General features: G+C 41.2%; 2 protein-coding genes across 3 annotated transcripts in view; both read right to left on the reverse strand.

Moving 5' to 3' along the window:
* Window positions 1-10,964: 10,964 nt before the first annotated feature.
* On the reverse strand, window positions 10,965-13,320 carry atoh1a (atonal bHLH transcription factor 1a). The gene is made up of 2 exons (XM_075469015.1): window positions 12,883-13,320; window positions 10,965-12,617 (listed from the first exon to the last, which is right to left on the reverse strand). Exons 1-2 carry the CDS (start codon window positions 13,154-13,156, stop codon window positions 11,788-11,790), a joined length of 1,104 nt encoding a protein of 367 aa, XP_075325130.1. The 5' UTR covers window positions 13,157-13,320; the 3' UTR covers window positions 10,965-11,787.
* A 3,799-nt stretch (window positions 13,321-17,119) lies between these two features.
* grid2 (glutamate receptor, ionotropic, delta 2) overlaps window positions 17,120-20,985 on the reverse strand; it is a 559,974-nt gene continuing 556,108 nt past the window's right edge. Inside the window, exon 16 of one of the 2 annotated variants that reach the window (XM_075467787.1) lies at window positions 17,120-20,300. In XM_075467787.1, coding sequence (XP_075323902.1) covers window positions 19,848-20,300 — 453 coding nt within the window. In that variant the 3' untranslated portion in view covers window positions 17,120-19,847. The remainder of the gene's footprint in view (window positions 20,301-20,985) is intronic. The other variant, XM_075467788.1, reaches the window with a different exon arrangement.

The following is a 20,985-nucleotide window of genomic DNA, read 5'->3' on the forward strand; positions in this document are numbered from 1 at the left end:
GAGTTTACAACAGGTTTTTGACTATAAGAACCACCAAAGATGGACCCTGTTGATAAATTACTCAACAATTACAATAACAACCTTGTGTTTGTATGATAAGTAGCTCTCGTGTCAGTGTGGGAAACAGGGATGAGACAGATATTAAAGCTGTGTAGGCGAGACAGAGAGATATGGAGACAGATACATACAGAGAGACACAAAAGGAAGCAGGAGTGAGGTAGTCGGAGGGAAAATGATTGATTGATGTGGTCAGTGAGGCGTCACTGATCTCCATGGGGGCCTGCACCTCCTGCCCCAATGAAGAGGATCTGGACAAGGCCCTTAATGGTGTGAAAACAGGCGCACTGCAACACTTATCTGGGAGGAGAAAGATAAGCATTGCCATATAAGGATAGCCATATCAACTAAAACAAACAGAAGTTATACTATTCCCATGTGCGGAGAAAAATATATATTTTTTGTTTTTTTGCTTTACATGTTGAAGCCTGCAACGGGGTGTGAGCATATCTTCCAATACTGATAAACTCTTGACAAAACACTCCTTTCACAAGAAAAACTGGCAAATGTCTGTGCATTTTAAAGACTCTTGTGTCTTGCTTAGATAAAACTATGAGTTCAAACGGTTAGTTAACTCACAGTTAGTCAACCTTTGTTTATGTGTTAGCGTTACCCTACAGAGAGGCTTACTAATCCTTGGCAGAGGGCAGGAAATGTCTAAAGGATCTTACGTCTCGCAAAGACCGTCTACTCCTAAAAACACCCCACGGGCAAAACCAACTAACAGAAAACAAACACTCTTGGAGGCTAAAGACGATAAGCCATCTAAAAGAAGTTTTAACATCAGACCTTCTACATGATTTATAGAGCTTTTCAAGAAAATTCATATAAAATTCCATACTTGGGGATTTGGTTTTGGATTTTAAACAATCCTGACGAAATTCTACAAGCAGCATTTGATTACAGCAAACTTGAATGTTGGTATTTGAGCTATTTTTGTGAGGGCTGAGGTTCACAGACCTATAGCTACATTTCCTGTCTGCCGAAAAGGTCCGTGGTAATTCATTTCCATCACTGTGGGAAGTAGCGTGCTGTTGTTTTATCTTGCAGGGGGCTTTTTGTTCCTGAATATACCCCGCAGCTTTTGTTGTGTGCCAGTCTACAAGAAAAGCACGAGGGAAATACCTAATAGCATTGCTCCAATGTTCGAGTGGGTGATGTGTTAAGTTGGGTGATGTTTGAGGGTGCGGATCAAAAACTCTAGAAAGATGTCACCATAACATAATGAAATACTTCTTAGATAAATAAATATTTAAAGTTACTTCACATTGTTAAATTGCCCTCATATCTTTCTTTGACTTTTCTGGTTAGCTCATAACAAATATACCAACTGTGACATGTTGATAAAATCCACCAATGAAACTTTAAGTGTTGGCAATAGAATGACTGAATAATGTCTTCAAGCTCTAAGTTTTCAGCACATTTGTTGTGCTTTATGCATCCCTGTGTAAGTTGTGATCCATATGCAGATTTCTAAAAGAAAATGCATTTCAGTCAGAGAGACTGGATTTTAGGATGGGCAAGACACTATAGGAGGAAAGTGCTCACCACTTCATGTTAGAGCATAATGTATCTGTTTCTAGTTCATGGAAAAAATATCTATGATCTCCTGCAGCTCAAGGGCTCTTGCGCACAGATAGACAACAAAGCCAAGTTCCAATTTCTTGAGTTCCTGCTGTTGCGCCTCATGTATGTTTTGATATATCATAAACAAGAAAAACTGTTCACTCGGGTCCCCTGCTTGTTCGAGCTCCTTTTCATATCTTAAGGTAAATTTTATGCATGACAGAGCCATGAAAAACGAAAAATAAATAAGAAAAATGCTCAATCTGCACAATTAAGGAAAACTCTCCCGTTGGTTTAACTTTATTGACACAATCCCATAAAAACTGCATTTAGCCGGAGGGCATGGTAATGTACATAAAGACTTCTGTGTCCTTCTTCCTTTATCCTGGATATGATTTTTTACATTCTACTTCTTAGTTGGGTATTTTCTCATTATTGGGCTGTGTGGCTGATTAAGGTATACAGTATTTGGCAGGTGGACTGTGCTAGTTCCACTGTAGCCTGGGGTGGAACCTAGAAGGTCTCGTGTGATGGGTCAGACTCTGCAGGTGTCTGTTCGTCATTGTCCCTTTTCTTCTTCACAGTCATTACTGCTTATGATCCTCCCTGTTGCTCTCTGTCCAACCGCATTGTTGGAGGTATAGGGTTGTCTTTCTCCATTGCAGTTTGTGGCCATTAATGCAGACAGACCAGAGACTTCCCCATTTTCAAACTTAGCTTTACTTTAGCGCGCCGCTAGCTATTAATGTTAACAAAATTCACTGCCTTACCATGAGACTTTCAAGATCAGGACGAGGGTTGTAGCTTGAGAGCATCAACTGACCTGTGAGGTTTAGTGCCAGCAAATTTTGTCATACTTTCAGCTATCAAAAAATGTACTGATCTTCATGGGTTTTTTTCTACGTGTACATTTTTTGATAGTTTTAGCATTGGGGTTGCTCAGCAGTTGTTAGGCCATTTCTTGGTGTTGCTCTTCCCCTAAAATGAGATTTTATCACAATGTGGCACATTAATGATGATTCCAGTAAGGATAGCATTAATATTGTAAGAATCCAATAGAATTTGAAGCTTTAGAGCAAAATAAAGTTAACAAATTAAAGTTAAACAGTTAACCATATTTACAACCTCTAAAAAGTTCAGGCAATCTTGAAAATGCTAATAAAAAGAAAACAGAATAATCCCGACAGCAACATTTAGTTTAATTTCATTGCAGACAGTGCAATACTCAAGAAATGTCAAGTTTTGAATGGATGGCTTCATTTTAAGAGTGTCTTTTGTCTTCGGTCCAGAGCGAATGTTGTTAATTTCTTCTGAAAAAGATGTTGAATACTGATTGGTCTGACCCCAGTAGATGTTTACACTGATTTTCTCAGACATTTGTTGACCACCTGGAGATCCCTCTGCCCATTTTTGCTCCTTAGTAACATTCATGAATGCCCTTTTGTACCAATTCATGATTACAATTTCCTGCTTGCATCACCTGATTGAAATACATTTTTGTCTTTTACCTTATTAATAGCCCAACATTGCCCAGTCTTTCTTTCTTTCTTTGTTTCACGCTTTTCTAAACTTGCTTTTTCAGTCCCAACTTTTTCTTAGTTGTGGTATACTTGGTCCCATGGTTCTAGATTTGAAATGAAACAGATTGACTTGACAATACTGGTCATGTAGAATTGAACGATAATGTTTTCTGATATGCCTGTCTTGTTTACTCAATGGGCCAAATGAGTGTAAGTACATGATCTGATGACAAAAAGGAATCCCATAAGGGGTGGATTTTCTATGTGATTGTGTGCATGTGAGATGGTTCAGCTGAGTTTTTGTTCCTGTAAAATGCACTTTCGCCATTCTTTATATAAACTCATGTGTCATTCTTAGTCACCAGATCTCAATTGCTCGCTTTTCAATGGACAGAATTGGCTTTCCACAGTTTCATTGTGATGTGCCTCCATCCAGGATCAGTGGCTGAATGGACAGATTGAAAAGAGAGGGATGAAAACGATAGGACATGTATCTCTAATTGGTAAGATGGTGGAAAAGATGTGTATGTTCGTGAGCATGAACCAAACTATGTGTGTATGTGCGCCCACGAGATAGAAACAGGTGAGGTGAAGGGGTGCACTGTTGGTGTCTGTGCTCCCTGTGTTGCGCAAATGTAGGATGGAGTCTGTAAGCGATACCCTTGTCTATCCCCTACTTGCCCCACTATGAGGGCGCTCCACCCAGGCCAGCTCGGGAGAGAGTGGGGGTCCCCTGGGAACTGGACAGGACAGGGAGGGAGAGGGAGGGAGGGAGGGGGCAGCATGGAGGCCAGGCTTTCAGCCTCTCTGAAAAGAAGCGGAATCAAATACAACAAAATCTCCCTCAATATACAGTATCCCTCACCTGAGTAGGGCAACTAGCTGAAAGGAGAGCTGCAAGGGCAATGGTACAATAGGCCTAGGAAGGACAAGAGACAAGATCAGAGAAGAGAAGAAATATAGTTAACTATGAGCATTCCATCACTTTAAAAATGCATATGATAGTGAGTATATGACAAAGAAGGATGGAGGAGAAGTTTCTCATTTCAAAGCAAGTACTTACTTCTATTTAAACTATTTCTTTTCACATTAGATGTTAATTGTTTATTGTTCAACAAAAAGCTGCTTGTTCAGGTCAGAGGATTAACTGGTGGAACAATACTCCTTATCCCTGTTGCATCTCTCAATGGGGAGACTAAGAATCTCAGTAATTGTGCAAATGACACTCATTGATGTGGTGTTGAATTGAACCCCAGTGTGGACATATCTATATAAAAAAAAAAACATTTTTAAACAGGGCCTTTTAAACCCAGATGTAAAAAAAAGTTGGAAAAGTACTGTTTTTGATGGGATATGAACTTGGATCTGTCTGCAACTGGGTGTAAATGTATTTGCATTTATATTTGCCTTGAGATTAAATGAAATAAGAGAAAAGAATCATTTCCAAGAGCCCACACTTACATCTAATTTCATGACAGTTTCACAGGTCTCCATGAGTTGGATTGCCTAAACATCAGACACTCAAGAGTTGATGATAGCTGTGTGAGGAAAAAAGTCTGTTGTAGCCCAGATGCTGTCATTGTGTGAACTGATGTACCTTTTACCCTTTTGCCTCTTGTTTGAAATCCAACCATTTCCTTTTAGGATCTTGCAGGATGCCTTGCTTACAGAGCTGATCTCTGTTACTTTTCCCACTTTGGGAATGCAGAACTGAGACCAAGAAAAAAAAGAAGAGAAGAAAAACAGTAGATTTCCTTTAACATTTGGTAAAATTTGGCTTCTTCTTTGGCTATAGATGCATGTCAAAATCAGGTTTGTGTATGTACTCACAATTCTGTGTTTCATTGTTATTTAAAAAAAAAAAAAAAATCTACACAAGCCTTCATAAACCTGGGGAAAAGAAAGTACTTTTCTGCTTTTGTGCATACAGGTATTTCTGAAATTAAACTACAAAGATTTATGCATCCAGTCCCTGATCTCACAGAAATGCATAAAATGAGTATGACCTCTAACAACACTCAGATTGCATGGGGTTGGCATTGACTGTTTTAAAATGACACGCTGGTGCCTAGAAAACAGTGCCAATTATGGTTGGAGAAATAGTTTGGGTCTGTTATTTCTGGTCATGAACAAGTCACTGTGACCTCGTGTGTTACCTCACACCTAATAGATCATCAGTTAAAAAAATAATGTATTTCACATATATCGTATGCCATTAGCTTGATTACTCAAGTAATACATATTTATGTATTTGATTTGCATTTCTGTTCAAAGAACAATACCTTTTCTAATCTTTTAAACTGCAAAGCTCTTAATTAAATATAACTTGTGATCATTTGCATGTGTCTGCATGACCCAGTGTGCAGGAGTAGAACACCAAGAAAAACGACGTGTGCAAACTGAAGAAGTACTCATTCATTACTCAATCATTAAAGCAAAACAAGAGAAGTTTGTGAACCTTAAAACTGACGCGTTTTGAAGTACATACATTTTTGTTATGAGCATTACCGCGCCTGGAAATGCCCTTTAGTGTCTGGGTCTTTTTAGGCTCTTATTTCCACTCTATCCTGTGCAGGTTATTGGTGTACTGGCTACTTAGGGTAATAACCTTGACACGACTCACTCATTAGGTAACAATCAGGGTTGTATGACTTCCTGTTTATGCACGTAAACTTTTGTACTGTACACGTGATTATTGCAGATTGCCAGCGCAAGTTACAAAGGATGAAAATGACCGGTTTCAAGTGAACGGGTTGATGTGTGGGTGGAAAAGGCACGCAAACAAACAAACACGTGTCCCCGAGAACATACCTGCACACACAAGCATTGAAACATAATTTCACCTCTCTTCAATCTCAAACACATCTCACTTTCTGAGGTGTGAAAAAAGATGGAGAATCACCTCAAGCCATATCACTTCTGATGTTTCCAGAGGTTTCTTTTCACGTTTCCAGAATCCGTCTGGGTGAAGGTCTTCCCTCTGACTGACTCTGACAAAGCTGCACGCTCTCTGTAACCTGACCTTGCTGGAAGTCATACTGTGTCAAAGGGTGTAAATAGCCATGCGGTTGAACTGCTTCCTACTGGGAGGTATAACTACTACAAAAACACACACATGCACAAGCGCTGCACCTGCAGAGAATTTGCAAGGCTTTTATAAACAAAAGATGTGATGTGATGTGTTTAAAAAAAAAGGTTCAAATGAAATGAATAAGAATGGGAGGGAAATAGTTGTGAAAGACATATAAAGGTGTGCAAAATAGTAGACAGAATCAAGCACAGCAAAAAAAGTAAGACGCTTTAGGAAATTCAAGAAATTTATTGAAACCACAAACGTGTGTTCTCTTGTGGACGCGCATACATAAACACGCACACAAATACATGCACAGATTTATGTTGAATGACGTGGGGAAATATAACTGCCCATGAAAAAAAATCAACAATAATTAACATCATCAAACATGCAAATCTAACACACTCACTCTTTCACACACACACACACACACACACACACACACACACACATGCAGACACACACAAAAAGCCATGTAACTGATTCCACAGGAGCTTTGAGCACTGTGGATAATTGGTAGCACCATTGTGCTGCTCCTCAATGGGCCGGTTACCCAAGAAGCCTCATGTTCGTGTTCATGTACATTTGCTTTGAAGGTGGTGGACACAAAGAGCTGAACCCTGCCCAGAACAAAGCCCTTGGAGACCCTGCTTCACCCATAGATGTCTTTCATGGAGAGAACCTCAGAGATAAATGATCTTCTTCCTTGTTACAGTGTGTACAAACTGTGTGCGACTGTGTCGATGTGTTTATGTGCTGGTATGCTCGAAGAGGATGGGCAACTCGTCATTGCAGAAACCACAGGATGTATTTTGTCAAAATAGTTCAACACCTCTTCTTTTAAAGGGATGTAAAGCCCTAAGCTATCGGGATCCTTTCGAAACGAGGCGGAAAAGTGTGTCTGTGCCATCAATTTCTCTCTATCTGTCACCTCTTTTAAATCATGTCACCACAAGGCGATTCTCTTTACGCTCATTTTTCATAAGACAGGACCAGAAGTCATAATGGTAGCTGTTGCAACGCCCCCGTTGATATTATTAGCCACTGTGGTATTTAACTTATCAACAATGTAATTATAACGAACCAGTCCATGAAAAGAAAGCGGACACCAAAATTGTATTTTACACAATGTGTATGTGTGTGCGGATCTGCTGTGTTGCACACATCCTCAGTGCTGTTTGACTGGGCATCATCCATAGTTAAAAAGTCAGCTTGAGTGGATTGTATCTGTAATAGAGCGAGTTAACTGAGAAAAACAGATGTGAGAATGTGAGCGGCCTGTTCTAAAACACTGAGAAAGATTCTCACACTGCATCGTGTAGTTTCTTGTGTTTGTAAAAGTGCTTTGCTTTTGCACAGCTGGTACTCCTTTGAGAAAAGGACTGTAAATATCGAACGTCTCTTTGGTAATGGAAGTGGCTTTGTGTATTACAGCAAACCATTACTCGTCTCACACATTTTTTTGTACACACAGAAAAATAAAAATAACGATGAATACAATTGTTCCCATTTTACTGGTTCTGGTGGGCACTGGAACTTGTCCTCATCCATGTCCACTGTTGTTTCACCCAATGATTTCACCATGAAAAGATACCCTTTCAATTACAAATGTTACACTTTGTGTAACTGTGTGCCAGCGCTTCCACTGAAACTCATTAACAATTAATAGCACAACATAGTGAGAGCATGCCATGCAACAGGTGCTCCTTGCGTCACAGCTGCATTGTGTGTTTGTGTGATCTCTCTAGGTTACGCTACAGTACTGGATAATACAGGGCTGCAGTGGGTAATGAGAGGAGAGGCCTTAAGGCTAATTTAAGGGTAACATTAAACAAAGGGGTAACTATAGAAACAGTTGGTTGACTTGAATGGAAATGAAGTGATCTCAACATTATCAATCTCCCACTTTCATTTAATTCTTAGTCCCTGTAACAACCCACCACGTTCCAAGTTGCCGTTGTTTCGACCTTTCACTTGTTTTTCTGTCTCTTTCTATCTGCCCATGATATCTTCACTCAGCACCCTCTCCCTCTCCTTCTCTCCCTCTCTCTGGGACAGCAGATGGAAACTATGGCCCAGTTCTGCCTTTTGTTCTGGGTCCCCAGAGAGAACTTTTTTTTTTTTTTTTGGACACCACACAGCTCAGCTCCCCATATCTCATGCAAAATGCAAGTGCCGGCCTTTTCATTAAAGTGGAAGCAGGGGAATGCTCATTTTTCAACAAATGTTGATTGAAATGAGCATGCCTTCAGTGGTTTAAAACATGTTGAATGCACCTTTTAAAAATGCTGCTTATCCCTCCTTTACCTAACATTAAAACTTTGAAAAATATATTTTTTTGGGGGGGATTGTCTCAATTCAGTTTGTTGAAATATGCATTCAATATTGCTCGAGATAAGAAATGTATTAAATCTAAGTAAGGACAGAGCTGACACAAAAAGTTAAACAACTTTTCGTTTAAGAAAAAAAAAGACAATCAAGCTACGGAGAAAGATCAACTGTAGGGGGGAAACTGTTGGGGGGGGGGGGGCAGCGAGGAGCAAATAAAGCTCAACATGACGCCTTACACGTTTCTCTTAGTTCTCTTACAACAGTATCCGCACGCACCGGTGCGTCTCGGGTTCTCCCCAACTCCAGCACCCTGTTGTTATTTTTCATAACGTCCACGCGTAAATAATTAATGTGACAGTGACACCTCAACCTACCCGGGATCCCACCTGTTGAGGATGAACTTTTTTTTTTAGAGCCCTGACTTTCTATAATATAGTTTTAGGTATAACCGTTGTTTACAATAAGTTTGAATATTTGTGGCCATTATTGTGCCACCTCTATTGATCAAATGTAAAGGCGGCTTGCTGACACTTTGAGAAAAAACAAATGAATTAAAGAGCCTTCTAAAATGCAAACTGATACAGATCTTGCCAGTGTCAGGCTCCAAATATCAACTGTGTTATCATGACTTCACCTCCCGCTGATTCTGCAGTGAGCCAGAGAAAAAACACGGTGAACATTTGCTTGTTACCGTCATTTGTCGGTTAAGTTTGGCACTTTGCCTGACACACTTAAATGCTTTTAAAAACAGACACGTGCTCTCTGATTAAATCGAAAACGCCCAGTGCTTCATGTGCAGAGAGCATGAATAACATTCCATCTGCTTTTATTGTGGACATATCAGTGATCACCAAACCAAAAGAGAAGGCGTCGTAGTAATGAACTATCTCTTAAACCCTTGTCTGGGATTGTGGTGATTGTTTTCCAACAGAAAACAACGCGGTTCTGCAGAAGCCCTCTGAATGTTTACGGAAACTGGATCTGCTTTCACCGCAAAACGACCTCGCTGCTGCTCATATTCAGATAGGGCTCTACCTGCATAGATTCTGTTAATAATTTAACACAGCATCCTTATCATATTCCGCTTTATTCTGCTCCATCAAGAGGCGAGCAAAGGGGCACGGGTCGTGATTGGCTGATACCAGAGGGTGGGAGACAGAGCAGTGACGGTATCAAACAGGTTGTTCTCGTTCATAAATTATTCCAACGTATTTTTCTTTTCCGTAGCACGCACCTTTGTCCCCTAAAGTTTTTTTTATTTATTTTTATTTTTATGTTTTAACAAATTGGCTTGAGAACAACAAGAAGAAAGAAAAACAAAGCACCATTTCAGCCTGAGTCATGCACCAGGACTGGTTGCCAGAGCCTGTTTGAACGTGCGTGCGTCCTCGTGCGCGTTTATTTTAATTTAATAGAGAGAGAAAGAAAGAAGTAAAGACGATGAAGTGTAGGCTACGTGTGTGTGTGTGTGTGTGTGTGTGTGTGTGCGTGTGTGTGCGTGTGTGTGTGCAGGCTTTTCTTTAGTTGAGAAAGTGTGTTCAGTCTCGAGCCAGGTCCTCGGGGACACGGTGGGGACCAGCGAGCGCTCACCAGCTGACAGCTCGTGCTCCACTGAGGCCATCCAACACCTCGGCCCACGAGCCAGTTAACAATAGGCTGAAATTAATGCACACTCCCCATTAACAAATCTGGTATTCACCGAACGGGCGACATGGCCTCAGCTCAGGGAGGGGAAGAAAGGACAAACTCCTTCCACGGTGCCATAAACGAGACAAACAGAAAACAACGCAGAGACTTTCCATTTTAACTGTTGCCAGCAAACTACAAAAGAGAGCGTGCTGGGCACGTCTCGTGTCCTTGCTAGGTTTTAATAAATCGGCCCGCACAAGCGTAAATCGAACGCAGAAGTTATTTTTCAGTTCATAACATGGCTGCTCCTCAGGGCTGAGCTGGGCCTTTGGATGTTCTTTCCTCATCCGTTTGCTCCTCTGCCTGTTTCACTCTCGCTTTGTATGATGAATACGACTTGGCGACGTTTCAAATGGAACATTTTCAAAAGATTACGATGCTGTTGATGCCAATTTGGTTAAGCTGCAGCCCGTGCAATGGAATTTCTAAAATTACGCAACAAGTGTTTGGTTATAAGTACACGTTTCTAGCTGCTAAATAGTTACACTCTGCAAAGTTGATTATCTTTAATGAAATATCGTTGATAACTTCACGGTAGGCCGTTATTATTATCATTATAACAATTATTAATCGGAGGAAATAGCACAGCAGTCGCTGTTAAAATGCTCATTGCCTCATTTAAGACCTAAATATGTATGGACAAAAACAGAGACAAAGAAATAACATTTCTTTAGGTTTTTATTCCCAAAATCAAATGAATTAAAAAAAAAGAAAAAAAGAATGGCAAAATTCCCCCAGCAACTTTATCTACTGAGTTATAAAAGCAAAACAAAAGAAAAAATATCAGCAATAAATAGATCTCAGACATCAATTCATCTCAGCCAGTGAAAGAAAAACACACAAGCTCATATGACGATACAAAAGGAGATATTAAAAAAGAAGGCAGCAATGATGGCTACATTATAAAGGCTAATTGTAAGGAGTTGGCAGTACTATGTGATCAAACAAAGCGGAACTATATTGTTTGTGGTTTGGGGAACAAAAATCGCAATTCTGAAGCCTCTGGCCCGTTTATCGTAAAGTGCACATCATGAACTTTTTAAAGTTGCAAAATAACATACAATGTACAAACAAATGATCAATTCAAAACATAAATCACAACAAAGCTCAAATCATAGCTACTTAGAAATGACTTTACATAGGCCTCGTCAAATATAGCTAAGCATTTCTCCAGAGTTTTGTGGAAGACCGCTTTTTGGATGGAGAGACGAGGGAAATGCCCGTGGCAGTGCTTTGCGCGACATGGCAGAGGGGTCTTTCAGCTCTTTCGGTCTCCATGAAAACTACAAATGATTTATTGGCAGAACCTAATTAGTTCTATCTCACAATAATAATAATAATAAAAAAAAAATAACCACGTCAAAAGTTGAGAAAATAGAATTATTGTTTCAAATTTTGAGGGCTTTTTTTTAAAAAGAAAAAAAATATCTTTCCTAAAAATGAAAGGTTGTAAATATGATTGACACGGTTTGTGGGCATCGGGCCTGTTTTGTTGTAGGCTACAGCGAACCTTTTATAAAGTCTACGTCATAGCTATTTCTCTACAGTCATTTAAAAAGAAATGGTGCGGTGATGGTGGCTGGGGAGCTTGAGGTCTGAGAGATCGTCTTCTTCACTCGAGTGAAGCTCCATCACTATTTCATCCGAGTCACTGAAGTGGGAGTGCGGGGAAAACTCCCCGTCGCTTCGGGGCGACTCTTTCCTTCCATTCCCGAACTGCGAAGTACCTGCCCGAGGGGAGGATGGAGGAGATGGTGAACACATCACTTCTTCAACTCTTGGGGAGAACGAGCTCTCTTCAAAGGAAGCACGGAAGGGCATCCCGCCGATGTGAACAGGTAAGCTGCCCCCAGAGAGGGGCGCAGCCGCCGCCGTCCTGCAGGCGGCTGGGGACGGGGAAGCCCTGTCCTTCGCCCCATCAAAACCACCGGCAGGTGAAAGCATTACGTCACGCTTTGGCGAATTGCTGTTATTACCGGAGTTCACATTATTGCTGCTGTTGGAGGAGACCGGACCTTGGAGCAGGTCAGCCAGAGCGTTGATGTAAATCTGCGCCATTTGTAGAGTTTCATACTTTGAGAGCTTCTTGTCGTTGTCGAACGCGGGGATGACGCTGCGCAGCTCGTCAAACGCGTGGTTAAGCCCGTGCATGCGTCTTCTCTCGCGCGCGTTGGCAGCCACCCGCCTCTGCTTCTGGACCCCGTTGACCGGCTTGCTGGACGGGGCTCTAAGTCTCATGGAGGCCTCTTCGTCGAGCCCCGTGATCGCGCCTTTCAGACGGCACAGGTCCCTGACTTTGAGCGAGGAAGAGGAGGGGCTCCTGGCAGATTTTCTGTGGCTGGGAGGGCTGGGGTGGCCTGAAGACCCTGGGGACCCACTCTCTGAAAATGAAGAAATAAATTGAAGAAAATATTTAAAAAGGTGTTCTCATTTGACAAAATGATTAAAAATGCACATTCCATTCGTTGATGATGAAGCTCATAGTAAAGTTGTCTAACCCTAAACTTAAAGAAAAACTGCCAATTTCAGCTTGCAGCACATGTTAAATAACTTTATGAGCGCTACTAATCCCTGTTGCCTGTTGCATCTGGTGTGTCTCGCCAGGTAATAACTTGTTGTCCAAAGCGTGGGTTTAACTTTTCTCACCGTGGTAGGAGCCTGTGCTCGGGCATGGCGAGTGCCGCAGGTAGTCTGGTGAGGTGGCGTGTGCCGCGCAGGTGCCAGAAGCTGGAGCCAGCCAGGCGCGTGGGCCACTGCCTCTGTCCACGAGCGTCAGTCCAGGTTCGTAGCGGGACTCCTCGAACTGCTGCTCCCCTCCCCTCTCCACCTCTCCAGGGCTGCCACAACTCTGCTGCAGTGCGTCGAAGGCAGTCAGCTCCCGCGCGCCTTTGCTCCAGTCTTCCACAGTTAAGATATCCATGTGTCAAAAAAAAAATATATATATATTCTCTAAGAATCTTAGGAAAAGTAAGAATTCTTGGGGGCACGCACTGGTATGTCTCTGTATGACTGTCGCGTGCGGGACTCCTTCTCTGGTGTCTCAAGGCGCGGCGTCGGTTTAAAAAGCGGCACGCGTCTGGAAGCCCCCCTCCTCACGCTGGTCGCGTGTTGGCGTCCAATGAGATGTCTCGGTAAAGCTCAAGAGAAGTGATTATGACTCCCCGAAGCAGGACTGTGTATGATATGGTTACGATTTAGGGAGTGTTTAACGCAAGGGGTAAGGGGAGCCTCCCACAGGACGCACGTGCAAGTGATGACAGTTTTAGGTATAAGGAGCGTGGACAGCTCGAGACGTGCGTGGATGGGACAGAATCCCCACCTGACCTGTCAGTGCATCTGTGTTGCATCTCGGCATGAAAGTGAGGGCAGAAGGAAATAAGGAAACTGGAAAAGTTCAAAAGGGTTAATTGGCCATCCTCAGCTGTTCAGTATCTCACTGGCTGCAGCAGTAACCCTAACTCTGGACATTAAATATGCGGCCATATGGTAAGAAAGAAAAGTAGCTGGTCCTAAACGAAAACATTCCATTCACTCATTGCGTAAGAAACTACAGACTCTGCTTTTGTTTTGGAACTTTGTAGGCTTGAATAATTCAATGTCATCCCTCCACTTTGCACACGATAATGAACAAAGTTTAGTGTGAAGTCTTTGGACCCCCTCACACCCCCCCCCCCCAAAAAAAAAGAAGAAGAAAAAAAAAAGCGGTTCCTGGGGCTCGCGCGCTCATTGTCAATTCATTCATTCAATGATCATCTCCAGTTTCCATTTTTTCTTTTGTGGCGCGTCTAAAACCTTTTGATCCAGCTCTCGGAACGCCCTGTCGGTAAGAAAAGGGCTTCACAGGGAACGGAAATATGAGCAGGGGTCTCGCGCTCAGCAGCTTCTTATTGACACGAGCTGTAAGTGGTGCACAGCACACGCGGGTCTACACTTGAGCGTGCCCGCACAGACGCAGACACAAACGCACAACGCTGCGCATCCTTCGAACAACAGACATTCCCCATTTCCCTTTATGTCACATGAAGAGCAGGGGAAACTGGGAGGGAATTAAGGGAGAAGGTGCAAAGCTGCGGGATAAACAACGTTTGATCCATCAGTGCGCAGATGCACCTGTAATCTGCCCATGAAGGCATCCACTGACATTCAAACTTTAGGCCAAATTAACAAAAATATATCAAGTGTAATTACCATAAAGTCTATTTGGATTAAAATCATACAGGCTTGGTTATACTGTGTAATAAACACAATGGCTAACTGCATGTTCTCACATAACAAAACAAAACCTGTTAACAAGTGACTGTTATAACTCATATAAAAGCACAACTTTGACCCAAGTTAAAGTAGGTCATGAAGCACGGTAACGCAAACTTGTGAGAAAAAAAAGTGTAAATTATGGAAGGAAGAAATCCCGCAATTTCAGGGCTAGACCAACCTCAGTCTTTTCCATTTTTTATTCATGTATTCATCGTGGGGACGTCTTGCGGGCTGGAGGTCTGGCGCCGAGCATTCGCCCCCTCTTCCCACCTACAAGCCCCCCCATCCAACGGGCCGGGCAGGGCTCCTGAAGCTACCGACAGGTTGGATATTGTAGCCGGCGATTATTAAAGTGTCGCAGTCACAATGGAGACTCTATGTTCCATTGGTCACGGCAGAGGGGGAGCTCCTCGAGGGAGAGGGGCGGGCTGCCATTCCAATGCGCGAGAGGAGTCTGCGTGCTGCTCCTTCCCATTCCCATCTCCCTGGAGACCTTGGCGCGTCGGACACGAGACTGGAGTGAGGGGAGGTGGACAGGGATTTTATAATGTGGCAATAATCTTCCACAAATCCGCAAAAAAAAAAAAAAAAAATCCAGATCTGACATCCTGTGTTTTACCCTCTTGTTTTCAGTGTTTGCTTATAGGCTACTAACCCAGAACGATCGTGGGAGAAAAAATCATCCAGGAGTGATTTGGCTGCTGATGTAAGCATAATAATGTCGGCTTTTTGTTTTCACCTGTCACAAACCGACGTCTTAATCTCCCTTGAAAGACAACATTTCACATACATAACATATATTTAGTATATGAGTTATTAAAGCTTAAAGATCGACCTCTTACCATTAGCATCCGTTAGTGCATAAATACTTATTCTGACATGGAGTAGGCTGGACTCTAACTTAATAAAGTATTTCTATGTTGCAGCCCATATATGCTGTCGCCCATATATATAAATATATATATATATATATATATATATATATATATATGTGTGTATGTATGTGTGTGTAGTACTGTCTCAACAATAAACATTTATTGATGGTTTTAAAATAAACTATCACAGCAAGTTATGATAGTATTCAAAACTAAATCCAACTTCAAGCTGATTGCCAATTACTAGTGTTTAGCAAAGCTCAAAGCTCCATAGATGCAATGGGAATTTTTGACTCCCCATTACTCTATATAACACCATGTACAAACTGAGCTCACTCTGTAACTGAGGCAGAGACCAAGGAAACCAATGGGAGCTAAACAGTGCCACTGCCTGGTGGATAAATGTCAGTACAATGTGATGCTCCAGTGAACTTGACAGTGTTTCTCCTCTGTTCAGCAGAGTGCCTGGGGTCTATCCAGCTGTTAACAGCAGTACACTGGGCTTTGAAGTGAGAGCCAACTTAAAGCGAGTGAAACAAAAGCTTAACTCAGGCTTGAACTACAATGTCTTCAACACACTAAATAATCTGAGATCACTCAACACCGTTTGAAATGTTTCTTTTTTTTTTGTTGTTGTGTGGATTTCCCATATAATGTCGACCCAGTTTTCCATCTTTTAGAGCAAATTGTTTTGGTTTCAAGGTTTGAAGTCATATTCTTAAGCATCCATAATTAAATGACCCACCCTCAGCGTGCACCAATTTAACTACTAATCTTATTTCTACACTCAGTGTAAGTCAACAATCTCAAACGTCAGTTCCTTTTAAAAGTTTGAGATGGGTCTCTGAAAAAAAGGCAAATCATTAGTCCTCTTCTGTCCTTTGATAAATGTTTATGAAACTTTAAATTCAAATTAGACAAAATCTATGTCAAATTAAATGCCTTCATCCAAACTTTGGCTATTATTTGGTTATCATGTCTGAATGCAGAAGATGATTGGATTTTTCTAAAGATATCAAGTTTATGAGGAGGAATTCCTGTAACAACTTAAAAAAAAATAATCTTTTTTTTATTATTGCTTTACAGTTTTAACACAAAATAGTGAATAGAAACCAAAGCCCATTGTTGGGCACCACAAATGGTCGATACAATAAGTCTTAGAATTTTAGTTGGGGGCATTTATTTGCTTTTTTTTGGTTGTCTCCAACTTGGTGCTCTTTTGAAGTCTATCCACAGTTTTTCCCATGACGATTACAACCAGCGAATGTGATGACCATGAAAAAACATTCTATTTTGCACCTTTTAAAAGGTTGCGCCATGGATGCAATCCCCCAAAAGAGGTGCCCTGTTCAATCCCATGAGCAGTTCTCTTGGATAATTTCAAGGTAAACTCCTCCAATCATCTTTTCCTGCTTTGTGAAAACCATTGACTTGAATTCTCCTGAGTGCCTGAGCTACAATTTACATTACCTGGGCTAAAAATCCTTGTGCACAAGCAACAGTCTGAAAAAGCAAATAAGTAAGAATCCTGGAAAAGAATACGGACGAGTCATCGACTGAAAGAGTGAAGTGTGTTCGCAAAACACGACACACAATAATATTTTGTTTAAAGTTCCTCAACTCTTTTTAAATGGTGAATTTTCGGGAAATAACTATTCTTTGTGGTGAAGTGTCATCATATCATATTTTCATGTAAAATTGTGAAATCGATGACCTTTAAAAGGTCGTCTCAGCAAAGACACCAAATACCATCCCACTGTAGAAAACCTGTTTATTAGACAAATTATACACAGAAAGCTTTGCCACTTGTAACAGAGGCCCCAGTTTGTTCGGTTTTTGAATAATATGCAACACATACAACAAAATAGGCCTATATTAAATACTGTACATAATAGTGTTTTGAAAATCATCAAGTAAATCCTGTAGTTCTATGTATGAAATTAAAATCTGTTAACGGATAGCAAAACAGCAAGTTTGTAGCATGCTTTCTTTTTAGTGAACTTGCCTTGTTCTGTTATTTAGCCAGCAAAAAATGAAAAATAAAAAACAAAAATAAGAAAGGAAGAAACTCAGGATGACATGTGAAAAGAAAACAGTTCATGTGTTTATGTTTCAAACCAAAGGCAGTCATGGGACTGCCCAACGTAAAGCTAAAGCTCAACATGATAAAGTCTTTTCTGTTTGTTAAACAAAAATAGCATCAACATGTAAAATATACATTTTTATAATGTCTCTTTTATTTATACTAAATAAAACCTTTTAAATGCATGTGTCCTATTTGTCATTCAATAGCCATACTGTAGCCTAATAGAAGAAAAAAAAGTTTTCTAAGAATGCTTGCTGCAAAAAACACTGTGGCTTGACTGAGTTCTCTACACACAACATTTCGCAGTTTTAGTTCTTAAAGATAACAAACTGAAAACTCGCTCTAGACAACTAACATTATCAATTATTAATACAGTGTTAGTGAGGCAAAAAAAAAAAAAAAAAAAAGGTTTGGTTCCATTTCACCAACCCATCCTCTAATCCACAAAATATTTCTTTAATGCTCCTAATGTACCGCTACCATTCCCAACCACAAAATGCACCTTAATGGTCTCATTTGAATTAATTGGCACTTTAAAAAAAAGAAGAAGAAAAAAGAAAGGTATATAAACTGTATCCTTATCATGAGAGTTATGAAATAGAAGTGGATTCTAGGCTCATCTCGTTCAAGGTAGCCGCCGAGTTTCGATGTCTGTTGACTTTCAGCACAACCACTGATTTGCTGCTCCTTCAGCGTTTCCAGTACACAGTAATATTTTGGGTTTTACAGCGAGCTAGTTGACATATAAGGCTTATACTAAAGATGCTGTTGCAATGTCTTCTCCTCGACTCAAAATCAACTGTATTTTACCACTTGATGCTTATAAGAAGGTGAATTAATGAACTTGAAGATTATATGACATTGCAGAATGAACTTTAATCTTTTAAACACTTGGTCAATGGGAGCACTAAAAATAGGCAAAACAGACACAAATCAAATCAGGACGTTTGAATGACTTGGTGATGCAAAACCAGACACTACAGCACTCGTTTAGCAGTTTTTCAAAGTTTGCTGAGAAAAAAAAAAACAATTAGACATCTCAGAACAATGTTATTTCTTTTTTTTTTTGTATTTCCAGACCAAAACACATTCCACGCAATAAAATCTTTTTTTTTTTTTTCTTTTTTTCCCCGGAAACAAAACTCAATAAAAGACATATAATAAGCATAAGCTCCTTGAAGTCTTTCCGCCGGTCTTTTATATTTTCAACTCTTTCGGCTGCTTTTAAAGAGTCCATTGTTACCACGCCTCTACGGGTCTGGTTCGAGGATCTCACCTTGACTTGAAAAGCAGATAGCACAATATAGGTGAAAAAAAAAAAAAAGGTCAGATCTACATACAATCACTTACAGGTCTGTGGGCACTGGTACAGTGCAGAGGGTTTGACAAAGACTTTAATGTGCCTCAAAATGGTGAAAACACTTTTAGGCTGATGCACCAAAATGGCGACTCTACAGTGATGTACTGTTGCACTATCATGGCATTTTTCAGACAGTTTCCAGACCGATGCACCATGGAGGTGTTAGTTGCAAAGTCTTAGATCTGGTCAGGCCTCCGTGTGGCCACCGTCTTGAAGAAGATTCCACATTTATAACATGATTTATTGGAGAAACAACAGCAGAGAAGAAAAAAATGCTATATCCTTCTCCAGTTATACTCGGTAAGAATAATCCTTAGTATTCACTGAAAAGGGGCCTTTTCAAAACACTACAGGGGTGTTTGCTGTACGATGCAGGGCTAAAATCGATCTATATTTCGTATAGTCTGGCTTATGTCTTGATCAAATTACTGCCCCATCATTGCTTATTAGTCAGAGCCCTGGGAGTTGTTTCATGGTTAAAAAGACCACCAATCATCCACCAATGAAAACTCTGGAGCAACAAGAAAATTGTTTCTCCTGGTTCTGGACAAGTTTAAACTAAACCCTCCAAGGGGGGAGTTCAGATTGTAAAAGTCAGATCATTTCAGCATTTTTCTGTTACATGAAATAGTCCTCACATCATAAAACAGAAATTAAACCAAAAAAAGGTCCCTTGTCAGACATTTCAACCAAAATAATCCCCCAAACAATCACAAGAACAACAACAACAAAGCAAAGATTCCAGCCCCCTTCCCACCCACCACCCTTTTCCCTTCTTGCACCTCACCAGCATGGTTTGCAGGTGGATAAGGAATGCCCCAACAGACCTCCACCTCCTATGTTTTCTTTCCGTACAAAATAGACACCCCTGGAAACACCCAAGCTGAAACTGAAACAGAAAGTTTGCTATGTACACAGATCTCTATCCTCTGACTTTTTAGCTTAGCCACAATGTACTTGTTCAACCACTCCATGACATTCTCAAACTATCTCGTTCTACTCTTCCTCCCAAACTAAATATATCCATAGTGACTCCTTATATGGAGGTACCCCTGTCTGGATCATTGCCATATCCAAAGTTGGGTCCTGGACCTGTTGGCTGGTAGGGGATGGAGGACATAGTTTTAATGGGGCTGCGGAAGAAGCCACCATTGGGGGCCCTCTGCCTGAAAGGGCCGACCCCGCCAGTCCGGTGGTCCTGGAGGCCGACCCCGCCACCAAAACCAGCAGAAAATCCAGCAGCAGCTTTGGCAGAGAGGCTACGGCTTAGGGTCTGGATCTGCTCTGGGATGAAAGTAGTGGTGGTGATGTGGGTGTTGCGGAAATCACTGATCTGCTCAAGTGCTTGGCGGGCAGCAGGCAGCGCATCCATGTCAAGGGGTGTTAAATCGACGGAAGAGGTGGAGAACTGCTTGTGGGGGCTTTCATCCTCGGTGCACAAGCTGTTAACCCGGCGGTGTAGGTGCTCCAGGTCGATCTCCTTATCGTCCTACAAGTGGGGAAGGGCAGGGAAGAAGAAAAACAGAGAGGAGGAAGCGACAATGGTAAATGGAGACATTTATGGAACGGGAAGGAATATCGAATGAATATGTAGAAGAAGGATGAGGGATCCATTGCCAGTGTTTAAGAATGGGTGGTGCCGATGAGGAGAAATGGAGAGGGGAACAGCGGGAGATAAGTCGCATATATGAGAATGACCATGAGAGGGATAGAAGTTGGATAAAGAAAGGGAGATAAAAGGAGCAAGGTGTGAGGGTAGTGCATTAAGAAGAATTAGGAAATGAAGAGAATAGTGAAGGAAGCAGAGCACAGAATTTGCATAGAAGAAATTGTTTGAAAAAAATAGGACAGGGAGAAAAATGGGGTATATTTGTTTTCAGCAACCGGGATGTCATCCATCCAGCGAGTTTCAGGATAAAGGAGAAAAAACAAGTGAAGGGTGTTGGACGAGGCAGATGGTAAAATGATGGCAAGGCAAATACAACAAGGCAAACATGGGCAAGTTTTTTTTGCAGAATTAAAGAATATCAAAGTCAAGGTAATTGACATATAGAGTGTGTTAAATGTGAATGAAAGAAAATGATGACATCAATGTTTAATGGTCACAGGGAAAAGGTGGATGTGAAGTGAAGTGGGTGGAGCAGAGTGAAGAGAAGAGGGAAAATGAGGGAGGG

This window comes from Odontesthes bonariensis, chromosome 6, assembly GCF_027942865.1.
Source record: "Odontesthes bonariensis isolate fOdoBon6 chromosome 6, fOdoBon6.hap1, whole genome shotgun sequence".
In the NCBI taxonomy this organism is placed as follows: Eukaryota; Metazoa; Chordata; class Actinopteri; order Atheriniformes; family Atherinopsidae; genus Odontesthes; species Odontesthes bonariensis.

What these genes read in the sequence shown, in the direction of transcription:
- atoh1a (XM_075469015.1), bottom strand. Translation starts at nt 13,156, where the DNA reads ATGGATATCTTAACTGTGGAAGACTGGAGCAAAGGCGCGCGGGAGCTG. An exon ending in GAGCACAGGCTCCTACCACG is followed by an intron (nt 12,618 to 12,882) that starts GTGAGAAAAGTT and finishes CTTCATTTTCAG; the next exon opens with AGAGTGGGTCCCCAGGGTCT.